At 43.4% G+C, this 13910-nt stretch overlaps 1 protein-coding gene across 1 annotated transcript; it reads right to left on the bottom strand.

The window, feature by feature from the left end:
* Positions 1–2303: 2303 nt before the first annotated feature.
* Msc (musculin) lies at positions 2304–5182 on the bottom strand. Its single transcript, XM_046460524.2, has 2 exons — positions 4364–5182; positions 2304–3448 (listed from the first exon to the last, which is right to left on the bottom strand). The coding sequence occupies exons 1-2, from the start codon at positions 4895–4897 to the stop codon at positions 3362–3364; spliced, it is 621 nt and encodes a 206-aa protein (XP_046316480.1). The 5' UTR covers positions 4898–5182; the 3' UTR covers positions 2304–3361.
* Between the last annotated feature and the right edge of the window lie 8728 nt (positions 5183–13910).

The following is a 13910-nucleotide window of genomic DNA, read 5'->3' as shown; positions in this document are numbered from 1 at the left end:
TAGGGCAGTATAAATGAATTGATGAAACTTTAAGTCTGTACTTACTTTTCCTTTCTCCCCACCCTACCTCCATCCAGATCCCAGCCTCCACTCTCATTTGTCCAACCTAAATCTCTAACGGAAAAAAAGTGAGGAGGACTCTGGGATGTCTTTCTGCCACTCTGAGCACAATGGTAGATAAAGAAAGGGCTGCTTTAAGATGCCCAAGGCTCTCTTAGTTAGCAACCTTTGCCCAGAAACTTGAATCAATTTACATTCATTGCTTGCAACTTACTAGAAATTGCCCTTTTCTTCTTTTATAAAAAATGATCCTCGGCATTAGACTTTTTATAGAAACCATGGGGCAGAAATCTTTGAGAAAATTTTTTTATTCTCCATAAATTTTAGGATTATAAAGTCATCACAAAAATGAATTTGCTGGCACACCACCAGCCTCTATGTACATGTGAATTGGCAAACTGAACCTCCTAAATGGGAGGGGAGCAGGTGCAGAAATCTGTACATTTGTGCCTGAAGTACGCTGAGAGAATATAATGATAAAAACAAATATTTTAAATATTATTTATTTCCTTATGAAAATTCACAATATTTCCTTTTTTATTTCAATGTCCATTCTTATTTGTATTCATTATAAACATAGGTATTCATTCTGTTTTTTTCTGTGTGCTTTCCTAGGGCATTTCTTTTTTTTTTTTGCAACCTTTGGAAACAGGACCCAGCCCTTTTGTTGGTTTCGTTTTACTTGGTTTTTTGAAATGGGGTCCTGCTCTGTTGCCCAAGCTGACCTCAACCTCATATTCTCCAGCCTGGGCTTCCCATGAAGCTTAGATTATAGGGAGCGGCCCAAAGGAAACCCAAACCCGGCTTTGGACCCAGTCTTTAAGGCTAGTCTGAAATTGCTCCCCTTTACCTGTTTCCCTCTGTTTCCTGTAATAGCCAGTTCACTGCCTATTAGAAGGTTTGCTTTTTAAATACCGGATGGTTTGTATGCCCCAGGCAATCCTCCTAGGTAGTGTTATCACTGTAGATGAGGAAACAGGCTGGAAAGGGTTATCTAATTTGCACTTGGTCACTAACCCAGTGAGGTGGCAGAGATGGGTTTTCAAGCTAAGTTCTCCTTATCCAACACACTGAACTCCTCCACCCCCATAACTTGCTTAAGAAATGACCTTGATTAAGATTTGGCTTCTAGCAGACATTCCAAGCTCAAGAAGCCTGCTTCCCAGAACTCATGGAAATGTTTTTGACCATGCTGGGATCTCCTGCCACTAGTTACTTCACATTCCCTTTTGCCAGAAAGACCCTGATACCACAGAGAGTTCAAGGTGACCCCCATCCCCCAACCAGGTATCTGGCAGCTGAGGACTGAATCCCAAAGCCTGGATCTCTGAGCCCCTGAGGGATAGGGGTATGAACAAAAGCTCAAGAAAAAAATGGTGTCATAAGGCAGCTCTCCAGAGTTTGAGTTTGGTTTAGTTCAAAACAGGAAGTCATGCTCCCCACCTCTCTCTCACCTCCTAACTAAAGTCCAGCTGTGTTTTCTCTCTGTTCAAGAAAACTGCCTTTTATTTTATTAAAAAAAAAAAAAACAGGCAAAACCCCAAATTGTATGGTTAAGTAGTTTTATCCTTCACACTTTAAAAAATCTTCTACAAAAGAAATGTTGCTTTTGAAAATATCACCATTTTTTAAATTGCTATTATGAATTTTCCAAGTTATTGCAGTGAAAATGGAAGAAAATAACATGGAGAATGAGGTGGTGTGAGACCAACATTTGAAAAAAAAAAAGGAGTTTTGCTGAAATACAAATTGGCTTCTTAGATTGTATTCTTATTCTAATTCCCAATTAGACTTGAGACCTGGGCGACTCAGGTAGATGGGCATTTAGGACATTCTTAAACTACCTGCAGTTGTATATGCTGGAGTGTGATTTAGGTTATTAAAGGCATTTGGTGTGTGTGTGTGTGTGTGAGAGAGAGTGTGTGTAAGAGAGAAGTGCACCTATATTAGCTTCCTGATTGCATGCCTCTCAAGATAGCTCTGGCCTCAAAAGACTCTCAGGGGCTTTTTTAAAGTCTCCATTTCTTTCCTTCCAGGAATCATTACTTGAAAGAAAAATCAGAAATATACAGATTAATAATACTAAAACAGACATTTTAGAAATGTGACCAAAACTTGATTACCATCAACCATGGTGACAGTGACCCAGCACCCTGTCCAGAGCTGAGACCAGCTCCTTTAAAGTTAACTTCCAGACCAAACCCTCTCAGGTAATGTGCAACAAAGACCACATTCTGACGTGCTTAGGGACACACAATTTTCACAATGTTTTTATTATTCATAAAAAAATAAATTTATTTACATCTGTTATTTATTGTGGTAGTGCAGCCTTATGGCAGCGGTGCAGTACCGCTAATCATGGTAACCATTGTCAATGGGTCCCAAACAGGTCCAGAAGCCCTCCTATGTTCAAGGAAGAACTTGGGCTGCAGGAAGAACTTGGGTACCAGAAGTGGTGATGGGGAAGGGCGGCCAGAGGTTGGGGGTGGGGGTGAAGCCTGTCGGGGAAAGTCCAGCATAGTGAATGAGGCAACTTCAAGGAGCAGGGAGAAGGGAGCGGCCCAAAGGAAACCCAAACCAGGTTGGTACCACCAGGCTCCAATGGTGCCATTAGACTGGGAGCCTGTGAGTAGAACATTAATTATAAAGAGGAAGGGGCTTGGAAAAAAGACCCCAGTCTGTGGGGAGTAAGAAGTCAGACCTCAGCAAGGAAGTTGAACAGCCCAGAACGTGCCTGGCAAAATCTGCCTGAGCTGGTCTCCGAAATGTGTCTCCATCTCGCCCTATGCGAAGTGGCAAGTCCCACCTGTTCTGAGGGCGCTGCCTGGTGGGTTACAAAACTGGTCCAGCTATGCCACTCTCTTTTCTTTGCAATTTAAAAACATGCCTTGACGTGGATCCCACGCCTGGACTTTTAGGCGGATCAAGATATCTCTCTAACCGTGAAAGGCCCAGATTGTGCAGAATTCTGCCATCACATATATGACAAATCCGGCTCAGCTCAGAAACTAGCGCCTAAGCGATTTGATGCTGGGCTCAGCGGTGGATGAGTCTTGAGAGCTAAGGGCCCAGACTGGATCTAGGTCCGTGCTCGCCACAAGAAGGGAGGGTCTTTCTGATTACAAAACGTGGTCGCAGGACACCTGTCCTGTTCACAGTTCCAGGCAAGGGGAAAGGTCCAGGAGAATCCTATGGGACCTTGTACCCATTCGCTAGTGTCCTCTTGCTCTCTCCCTTCTTTCCGCGGCTCCCAAACACACGCGCTTAAGAAATAATCCCATCAAGTGAATTCCAGTCCTCTCTAAGCAGTGGTTCCACATAATCTGCTGGCTGCGGAAACTTCTTTCGTGTCAGAGTCAGGTCGTCCGGAGACCACGAATGGCCACGTCTGGAAAATTAAAAAATAAATAAATAAATAAAATTAGAAAAAGGCATCCGATATTGAGGACTAGCGGCAGTCTTAAACCGAAACTACTCTCCTAGGAGAACTACAGTTACCCCTGGCTTTCAGTAGTTCAATTTTTATCAGTGTTCTGAAAATTTGTGAGTCTTGTCCCTAAACTTGGATTTTAATCTTACTAGACACTGATTAGGAGAAGACATACAGTATCCATTCACGCTTCTTCCGGGTCTATGCCCACCCGATAATTCGGGAAAACGCGCATGAGTTTGGGGCTTTTGAGTTTTAATTCCTCATCTTTCTCTTTTTTCGCCCCCCCCCCCCCCAACCCCTCACTCCCATCTCCATCTGCTCCAATTAGGAACTGAGGCTTCAATAGGCTTGGATGCGATCTTTCCAAAGCTTGGAGAGTTGGCAGATCAGAGAGGGACTTTCCAGACAATGCTGTCCGGGGAAACCCTGCTATTCCGCATCAATTTTTAAAAATCCAAAAGTTCTTTTTTTAGAAATCGGTCTTCCCTCCTTTTTAAACAAAAGTAGGGTTTGAAACCGGCAAGGACCTAAAGTGGAAAAAGTGGGGAGATTGAGATTTGCCATCCACTTTGCAGTCAGCTAGTAAACTCCGTTGAAACTAAGATTTACCCCGGAAGTAGGATACTAGCTAATATTTGTCACTGGACGAAACACCATATAAACTGATCAGAATGATGCAAACACGGAAGACTGGATAATTCTCCAGAAAGATGACTGGCCTCTCCTCCCCTGATTTGGGAGAAACTAAACTGTCTTCCTCACCACCGATCCTGGAAACCTCCCTTTTGGGTCTGTCTAGGGGCTTAACCCAAGAGCCAGTCTGGACACCTCTGGGCTGTTTGCCCCGGGACTCGCGCGCGGCGTCCCTACCAGGTTCACCGGGTGCACGTAGCCGTTTTCATAGCGATCTTCCTGTAGCAACTGCCGCAGGTGTGCGATGTAACTGGAAGCGAGTCGCAGGGTGTCCAGTTTGGAGAGCTTGGTGTCAGGGGGTACCCAGGGCAGGCTAGTCTTCAGCCTGGAGAAGGCTTTGCTCAGCACACGCATCCGAGCGCGCTCTCGGGCGTTGGCTGCGTTCCGCTGCGACTGCTTGCACTCAGCGGCCGATGCCTTGGCCGGGAGTGGCTTTTTGCCACAGCCGCCTGCACTGCCACCTGTGCCGCCACTCCCAGCCACCCGGGGCCTCTTTCTCTTGCAGCCTCCCGAGTCGCTTGCTGAGCTCAGAGAGCACTGCTCCTCCTCGCAGTCGGGGTCCTCCTCCTCGGCAGACGAATTGTCACTAGGAGAGGCGTAACTGCGCTCGGCGCCACGGAGAGGCGGCCTTTTGGAGGCGGGGACCGGGTACCCCCGCTGTAGCCCCCGCAGCTCCATCTCTTCGGGGTCACTCACCGAGCCAGTGGACATAGCGTCTTTCCCCGCGCCCACGCGCGCTCGCCTTTCTCCGCCCTGGCCAGTATCACCGTCTCCGCCTGCAGCTCCCTGGCAGAGACGGGGGCCAGGGAAAGCTCGAAGGAGGACCGAAGACCTTGGCCCCGAGGCGCGGAGGCGTGTGAGTGAAGTGGGCGGTGAAAGTGAGCGCGCCCCGCCGCTGACCCCGGAGGATGAAGCCCAGAAATTGACGTCGGGATCCAGGGTCCGCACGCACAACCACTAGCTGTGCCTTTTGACAGGACTATTTATCTGTACTCCTCGGGGCAAACCACCACCACCCCCACAAAGAAGAGGGGTTTGGAAAGGGGGGCAAGAGGTGGGGCAGGGGCGTGGAAGGGGTGGGGATCACTTTTCCTCGCCCAGAGGAGTGGATGGTGGGGGCGGGGAAGGCAAGGTCTCTATTAAGTCAGAATTTGGGCCCGAAGCCCCACTGACCTTCACGGATGTCTGTGCGAAATAAGTGTTTTATGGAGGAACAAAGGGCGACCCCTTATTCCTACCCAACCCATCATCACACTCAACTGATCTATAGTGTAATGAAGATTGTCTGACACTTAGACCCCAGTCAGAGTCCAGATCCTGCCGGCTGCTTCTCTCCCAGTCTTTTCAGTAGAACCCAGTTTCTCAAGTTCATCACTCACGGCCTATCCAAGTCTCTTCCAACAGAAAAGGCAAAACAAGCAAGTCACACCAACAATGTGCAACAGCCGCCTCTCATTCTTCTCCTCCTCTTTTCCTTCTATGTAGCTTTATGATTTATACAGCACTTTTATCTATATTGTTTCGTTTCATCTTCAAACAGCATCTGTAGCTTAAATGTTATCTCCATTTTGCAGAATCACCAGGCTGGTTCAAAAAAAAAAAAAATCTGTTTAGGATCCCTAGCTTGTTGGCACTCCAGTAGTTACATGTCTGCCCACCACACACCAATGGATTTTTAACTGGTATTAAAGTCTTGAGAGTTCCCTGCCCTAACTCTTTTAGTTATATTTAGGGAATCCATTACTATTTTAGCTGTGATACTGAAGAGCAAGCTACTGGATGCAGAATGCTAACTCAGCACAATCATTCTGCCAAAAAAATAAGAAAAGCAACACCTAGAATTATTACGTCCCATTCCATCAAAACATAAAACACCTATCCCTCCCCAAAGGAAACAAAACAAAATTCAATTCGTGTCTCCTTTTTTCCTAACTGGAAGGCTGTTGCAATGCGTGGTCAAGGGATGGTACTTCCTTTTGGAAACCATACCAGTGGTCAGCCCCTGAGTGAGTGTGGGCTATGTGCCAATGCCATGTGAGCAGCCCACGGAGGAATTCAACCCCTGTGAGGTTGAGATTTGGTTATTCCCTTCTACCATGAGGAAACTGAACTTTCGCGGTTAACCGGTTGTTCCTTTGACCTTCCACTAAAAATCCCCAGGCTCCCAAAATGAGCGAGGTGCGAGGAGACTAATGGATCATCAGTTTGGGACAAGGAAGACAGAAGCCACTGGGTCAGGCTCGCTCCAGCGGATTCTTACAGCAGAACAAATGCGAAGGGCTCTGTGCCTGAAGTGCCACGACAGGTGGCTGGCCAGGGGTGACTTCATCACTCAGGCATGGTTCCACCTTGTCTCCCAGGCCATGCGTCTCCCGTGGGAGAAGTTTCACACAATCAGTCCCGCGGGCCTCCATTGAAAGCGTTTGCTTTCTCCCTGTACATTTTGTCTGTGGTTAGGTAGTGGGGGATGGGCTCGTTCTGGGACGAGCTCAGTAAAAAGATCGCTTGCTCTCAGCTCTCTCTGGGCTGGAGAAACGCGGGATTATTTGACAGAGCATGGAAATTTTCTTGGAGCGCTTGAACTTGAACTTGACTCTAAGCACGCTTGGCCTGGCTAAGGAGGGGAGAGAGACAAAGATGTAAGGAGGAGATCTCAGGCTAGCTTTCTGCATTGCCTATTGATGACTTGAAGCTATCAGTATAAATACATAGTCTCACACATTAGGGGCAGGCATATAGGTTTTAAAAATCTGGATTGTTTATACAGGTGCAGAACAAAGTCTTTCTTTAGAAAAGATTAATGGTGGGGAGAGCACTACATTTCTCTAAACAGTCTCAAGAACTGTACCCAGCCTCAACACTAAGGGGGTCATGGCCAGTTTCTTTTTCTTGAAGAAACTCCCTGACCCTAACAATTCAGGCTTATTTTTCATAGCTTTTGCCTTCCTTCTCTCTTCTTCCTTCTCTCTCTTTCTTCTCTTCCCTCCTGCTTTTCTCTTTTTCTCTCCCCCTTCTCCCTCCTTCTGCTCTCTTTAAAGAAAGTCAGATATTTTTATTTTTGTTTCTTCATTTGTCTTCCTTTCATTTTCATTTTGTCGCCATTTCTTTCTAGCTACATTCTCACCCTTTTAACTCTTTTTATTTTCCAGCTTGTGGATGTGCAAGGAAGATTAGGAAATTTATCATATACGTATTTATTTTTAGTGTAGAATTGCAGTTTGCTTTCATGTGTCTGTAATATCTGAGGTTTTTCACCTCTTTCCAGTATTTTTACTTTTCTTTCTCTGGATGATCTTAACACCTGGCAAGTTGAACAGTATAAGTTAGTCAGTCTCTCTCTCTCTCTCTCTCTCTCTCTCTCTCTCTCTCTCTCTCCCCATTGTTTTAATGTCGTTCCTCTTTGCAAGTAAATAAATAATAAAGTCCTAGTTTTTGTATCAAAGTGCACACTGAACCCAATTTCTGTTTGCCTCTGCTTTACAAACTTCTAAATTTGTAATAGATATACACTGTTGTCTGTCCTGTTCATTGAGGGTCTTGAAATATTTTATTCATATTCTTTGTAAATATACAGTGTTGGGTGAGTGGGGTTAAAGTTACTTTATAAAGCAAACATGAATACATTTAATAATTTTTCCTCAACCTGGATTTCCTGCTTACTGGATATATAATTTGGGGGACAGTTTGATTTTTTTGAGACTTAGTTCTCTGATCTATAAAATGAATTAATTTTTCTGGGAAAGAAGAATATGTATGGACTATTGTCTACATCAGAGACTGGCACATGGGAGATCAGTAAATGCTACTTATTATTATTATTATTATTATTATTATGAATGGTCTTGCCGGATATCACACAGCTAATAAGTGTTAGTGTCTGAGACTGATCCAGGTTTTGTACTCCAGGGGTTGTTCTGGGGTTTGGATAACACCTGGATTTTCATTTGCTTTGAGTGCAGTCTTCAAGGGTCTGAAGTGCAAAGTCTCATTTCAAAATATTTTCCATAGCTTCCATAAGGGCACTCACTGAGGAAAAAAAAAGGATGAATGGGACTTCATTAGAAACTTTCCTTTCTGTCCTCAAGTCCTCTCATTGAATATTAAAAACTTTTTTTTTCTGGCCCTACTATCCCAGCTGAAAAAAATTAAGGAGGTGGGACAGGTAAAATGCCCAAATCAGAGTTTCTAATGTGCTGAAAGGATTAAAGGTTGTAGTATATGTGACAGCAGCATGCTTGGGTGTAACATGGAAAATTGCCTGATAAATACAAATATTTTTAAATGCAGACTTTTTTTTTTAAATTAAAAAGACAACAAAGTGGAATAATAATTACAAAACATAGGAAAAAAAGACCCATTCACTGACCTCCCCCAACTCTATGGTAATCCTGGGTGAGGAAGCTTAGAGTTTGGCAGGTTAAATGGGCTGGGTTTTAGGGAGAGCAGAGCATTCCTCTATTCTCTGTGAAGGGTAGATGCAAATCCTGTAGTGAGTAGGTACTTAAGAAACCCTTGTGGGAATGCATATGAAGGGATAGAGCTCTCCCCATATGACTTTCCTGATGCTGTCTCTCTCATTAATCTCCTGAGCCCCACTTTGTCCCATTGGCTGAAGGAATTTCCCATACTTTGAGGCAATTGTCTGTACTTTGGTCTGGAAAAACAGCATTTAAAAAAATGTGGATCAGCACTGGATATTAGCTACACAAAGCTACTGAGCCCAAGAAACCAGCCCAATAATGGGCTTTAATATTGAATACCTACTGGGTATTGAAGATGTAATGTTAACAAAAGAATGTAAAATAGCTCCTCAATATTTAAAAATATTAACTACATGTCAAAGTACGCTAATATTTTGGGTATGTTAAATCACATGAACTTTACTATCAAAATTAATTTCAACGTTTAATTATTATGTAGTTATTTAAAATTTAGAATTATATATGTAGGTTCCATTGCATTGCTGTTGGATAGTTTGGTGATTAATCTCAGGGATTATGCACTGCAGTGAACTTCCATCTGCTATTAGTAAAAGTGGCTCCCTATCCCTTGAATGGAAACTGTCATGACAATATGGTGAGCCCATGTGACATCATTATTTTCCCTTGTCATCTGGCCTGCATCTCACCGTGTGTACTTAACCTCGTGCAATCCTGCGAAACTGTCAACATGCTGAAAAGCACTTCCAGTTAGGATTTCCACAGCCCCTTATCAAACAAACCTTCACCTGGAGAAGTGTAGGGTTTGATGGGCCACTCTGAAGACAGGGCTCCAGTGAGGGATTTTTCAGGGTAATGTTGGGATGAAAGTACAGTGCCCAGGACAGAAAGATGAAGGTTTGCATCCTGTGATATCCAGTCAAGCGGTATGCAAGTCATGTGGCTTTTGGGTTGTTTGCAGGGTGCAGCATTAGGACAGGCTCTCTCAAGACTTAGGCCCTTTTTTAGCTCCTCTATGTAAACACCTGAACCCTTCTCTAGGTCCAGGTCAAATTTTCTACTGGTGTCACCCAGCATGTCACTGGTCTCCAGCCATCATCAGGCTGGGAGCCATGAGATCAGGGGCTTAAGGGAACTGTTGGAACCCAGGGAAGGAGTCCTCTGTCATCCCTAACATTACTAGTCCTCAGCTACTAGTTTATTTTTCCAAGAGTTTGCTGCAAGATTTTTGTTCCTTCCATTGTGGCTTTTGTTGCCTTAGTTGTAGGGAGGCCAGCATATAGAGTCAATAGGATCATGGAGACTGGAGGTAGGGAGAAAAGCTGGGAGTTAGAATGAGAAATGGGACTAGGGTACAAAAAGGGAAAGTGATACGACTCAGTAGAGACCAGATTTTCCCTGCTATGTGAGATACAAGACAGACATCCTCATTGATTGTCTTTACAACTAACAATACAGGTGGCTTCAGGGAGAAAAAAAATCTATCTACCATCTATCTATCTTAGACCTTAGGAAGCCTCAGATTCCATGTGGAATGTTGTATATCTCCTGCAAACAACTTTGAATACCATATTAGCCTGCTGAAGAAGACTAGCTTTCAGGAAGGAAAGGCCCTGTGGTGAAGGCCCCTATGGACGCCTGTTTGCAGAATATATGGCCCTCACTCATGATGTTGGACAGTCCTGAAGGATGAGCCAGTCAGAGTTAGGGCTGAGGCTCATGGGTTTGAGAACAATCTTATTTTTAAAAATCTCTAGAATCAGTCTTTCATTCTTAGGCAGAAGCTAAGAAAGTTCTGTCTTGGGGAATTTCCTCTTTCTAAGTACTTTTGATTTTGTTGGCAATACTCAGAAAATACTGAATCACCTCTTGAAATTCTGGTCTTCAGTGTGTGGTCTCAAGTCTTCTTTGATTTAATTATGCAGTTAGGAGAGAAGTGCCACCTTATCATGAGGCATGCTCTGGTAAAAGCCCCTTCAGCTAGGAATATTAGGAGGTCAAATGAGACTGCCTGAGACAGGCTTCCCTGGAAAATGTAGAGCACTGTCCAAGGTCAGTTAGTACATTATTGTTCCCATCTCTGTTAGGGGCTCATTCTTTTCCTGCCTCCTCTCTCCAGTCCTGGACTCTGTTCATCCTTTGTAGAATTAAATACCTCCTGGCTCCAGAAGGAAGTTCTCACATAATAGATACTTGGTTGTGTCAAAGAACAGCAATTCTGTACTCTTTTTCAATCAGTCCCTTAACCAATTCCTTTATAAAAGACTGGCCTAGATTATTTACGTATGAGATTTACTTTCCTAATCCAGGCCTCCTATTCCAAAGGGACTCCTTAATAGATGATCGGTCAGTATGCTCAGTTTCTTTTTCTTTCTTTCTTTCTTTCTTTTCTTTTTTTTTTTTTTGCTTGATTATGCTGCTTTGCCATAAAAAAAATAGCAGAAAAAAAAATACACTGCTATATTCCTCCGACAGTTTCAGTCCTGAAGAAGAATATGAGGCTGTTGGAAATACCCAGTCCCTCTCCTTCTCAGATTACTATATTTAAGCAACTTCTTTTAGGAAAGAGAGGAGCAGAATTCAAATAAAAAAGAAAATGGGAAGACTAATCTGCAAGGTCAAGGAAGGCAGAGTCTATCTTGTCCTTATGAGTATCCCCAGAGTCTAATAGCTTATGAAAGGAAGGACCTATATAGCTGATGATTGAAGATATTCACAAACACATCAGCACCCATGATTCCTGGGAGACACACACTCAACCCATTATATGTTTGCCTTTCATTTAACCAACTCAGTTTCCTTCTCTGTGCTCTATTCCACTGCCAACTCTTAGACCCAACTACATTTATCATGGATTGGATAGATTTCTAAAGAATATTTCCTATTTTCACATGTAGTTTATAAATCCATTTATTTATCACACCTGGTATTTGCCACAAACTCTAGAATAATTTTTAGACAATTGAAGAATTACTCTTATTGTAAATGTCCCAGCAGTGCTATTTTCTGCTTATAAAATCCATCCTTAAATGCCATTTGTAATTGTTTTTTTTTTCCTATTTGAAAAATATTCTGAATTTTCATAACATTTCAGGGACTCGCAGACGTACAATGCCTCATCTCGAAACTATTACATAGATTGACAGGAAGGCCAAGTGCAGGGCCCTTAAAAGTCCACACATTTAATGCTGAGCTGAGAAGGCAGTAATCAGAGAGTGGAGAGAAAAACCAAGAGAGCAGTGTTACTGAAAGCAAGGGAGGTTTTCAGGAAATAATGGGTGGGGACTTCCACTTGAGGTGGTCTGGTACAATTGCATTTTGAGTGAGAGCCAAAATGTAAAAATATAATTTTTTTTTAAAAGAGAGCCATGTTTAAGAGGAAAAAAATATCTCTTTGGACGAGGTGTGGAATGGAAAGTGAATGCTGAGTGAGGCTGAAGCTCTTGCCAGGTCCTCTGGGTCTGCTTCAGGCAGGAACATCCAGGAGTTCAGGTCCTTTGCAAATAAAGGAACAAAATAGTTCCCTGAATGGTGAGAGACTGATCTGGGTCAGTGCTCAAGTGAGAATGTTGGATCAGGTAAGGAAGTGAAGGGGTGCAGGCCAGCCAGGCCAGTATATTGATTCTGTGATTGGGCCAGTTTCGACTCATGTTTCTCCTCATTACAGGTTATTATTTTTTCTTGTGTCTTTGCGTGCCTGTTAATTATTGGCTGGATGCCAAATGTAGTGAATTTTGACCATCGAGTCCTGGCCATTTTTGTATTCCTGTACATTTGATTGAACTTTGTTCTGGGATGTAGTTAAATTACTTGGCAATAGTATGATCCCTTGGGGTCTTCCTTTTAAGATGTGTGGAAGGAATTGGAGCGCTCCTCATTCTGGGACTATTTATTCCCCACAACAGAGGTGAGACTTTTCTGAGTGCTCAGCCCAAGGTCCTGTGCTTCGTGAGACTTCCTAGTCTGACAGGAGCAGGTGCTCCTGGATTTGTGTGAGTACCTGGGCCTGTTCCCTTCCCTTCTTAGCACTTCTTCCTTCAGCCTCTGGTACTTTCCTCACATCCTTGTGATGATCAGGTGAATGCTCCAGGAGCCCTGCAGACCTCCAGGCTAACTTCCTGTGTACCTTTCTTCTCTCTGGTACCCTCTTCTGTGTCCCCAGACCCCCAGCTCTGTCTTCTCAATCCAGGCCCCTCCTAGACTTACTCTTTCAGCTCCACAGCTGAAAACTCTGTCATGACAATAGCTGGGGCAATTGTAGGGCTTTCATGTTTGTTACCCATCTTTTAGGGTCACTGTCTTTCATTGCCTCATGAGCAGAGTTGCCCTTTTTTATGGTTGTTTGAGGCAGAAGGGTAAGTCTCATCCCTGTTAGTCTTGATCATAAATGGAAGTTTTTGGACTGACACTTTAATAGGAGATTGTATTGTTATTTTATTTTTTGTTGTTGTTGTTTTTAAGGATGAGAGTTGCTTAAGTATTCTTTTTTTTAATTTTTTATTGTTTGTTGTTCAAAACATTACATAGTTCTTGATATATCATATTTCACACTTTGATTCAAGTGGGTTATGAACTCCCATTTTTACCCCATATACAGATTGCAGAATCACATCAGTTACACATCCATTGATTTACATATTGCCATACTAGTGTCTGTTGTGTTCTGCTGCCTTTCCTATCCTCTACTATCCCCCCTCCCCTCCCCTCCCCTCTTCTCTCTCTACCCCCGCTACTGTCATTCATGTCTCCCCCTTGTATTATTTTTCCCTTTCCCCTCACTTCCTCTTGTATGTACTTTTGTATAACCCTGAGGGTCTCCTTCCATTTCCATGCAATTTCCCTTCTCTCTCCCTTTCCCTCCCACCTCTCATCCCTGTTTAATGTTAATCTTCTTCTCATGCTCTTCGTCCCTACTCTGTTCTTAGTTACTCTCCTTATATCAAAGAAGACATTTGGCATTTGTTTTTTAGGGATTGGCTAGCTTCACTTAGCATAATCTGCTCTAATGCCATCCATTTCCCTGCAAATTCTATGATTTTGTCATTTTTTAATGCAGAGTAATACTCCATTGTGTATAAATGCCACATTTTTTTTTATCCATTCGTCTATTGAAGGGCATCTAGGTTGGTTCCACAGTCTTGCTATTGTGAATTGTGATGCTATGAACATCGATGTAGCAGTGTCCCTGTAGCATGCTCTTTTTAGGTCTTTAGGGAATAGACCGAGAAGGGGAATAGCTGGGTCAAATGGTGGCTCCATTCCCAGCTTTCCAAGAAATCTCCATA

The sequence above is a fragment of the Marmota monax genome, unplaced genomic scaffold (assembly GCF_021218885.2).
Source record: "Marmota monax isolate L192 unplaced genomic scaffold, Marmota_monax_Labrador192_F-V1.1 WCK01_AAM20220418_F8-fsc00063, whole genome shotgun sequence".
Classification (NCBI taxonomy): domain Eukaryota; kingdom Metazoa; phylum Chordata; class Mammalia; order Rodentia; family Sciuridae; genus Marmota; species Marmota monax.
The sequence above is the reverse complement of the archived record's forward strand: the minus strand, read 5'-3'. Positions and strand labels throughout refer to the sequence as shown.

What these genes read in the sequence shown, in the direction of transcription:
- Msc (XM_046460524.2), bottom strand. Translation starts at nt 4,897, where the DNA reads ATGTCCACTGGCTCGGTGAGTGACCCCGAAGAGATGGAGCTGCGGGGG. An exon ending in ACGTGCACCCGGTGAACCTG is followed by an intron (nt 3,449 to 4,363) that starts GTAGGGACGCCG and finishes TTAATTTTCCAG; the next exon opens with ACGTGGCCATTCGTGGTCTC.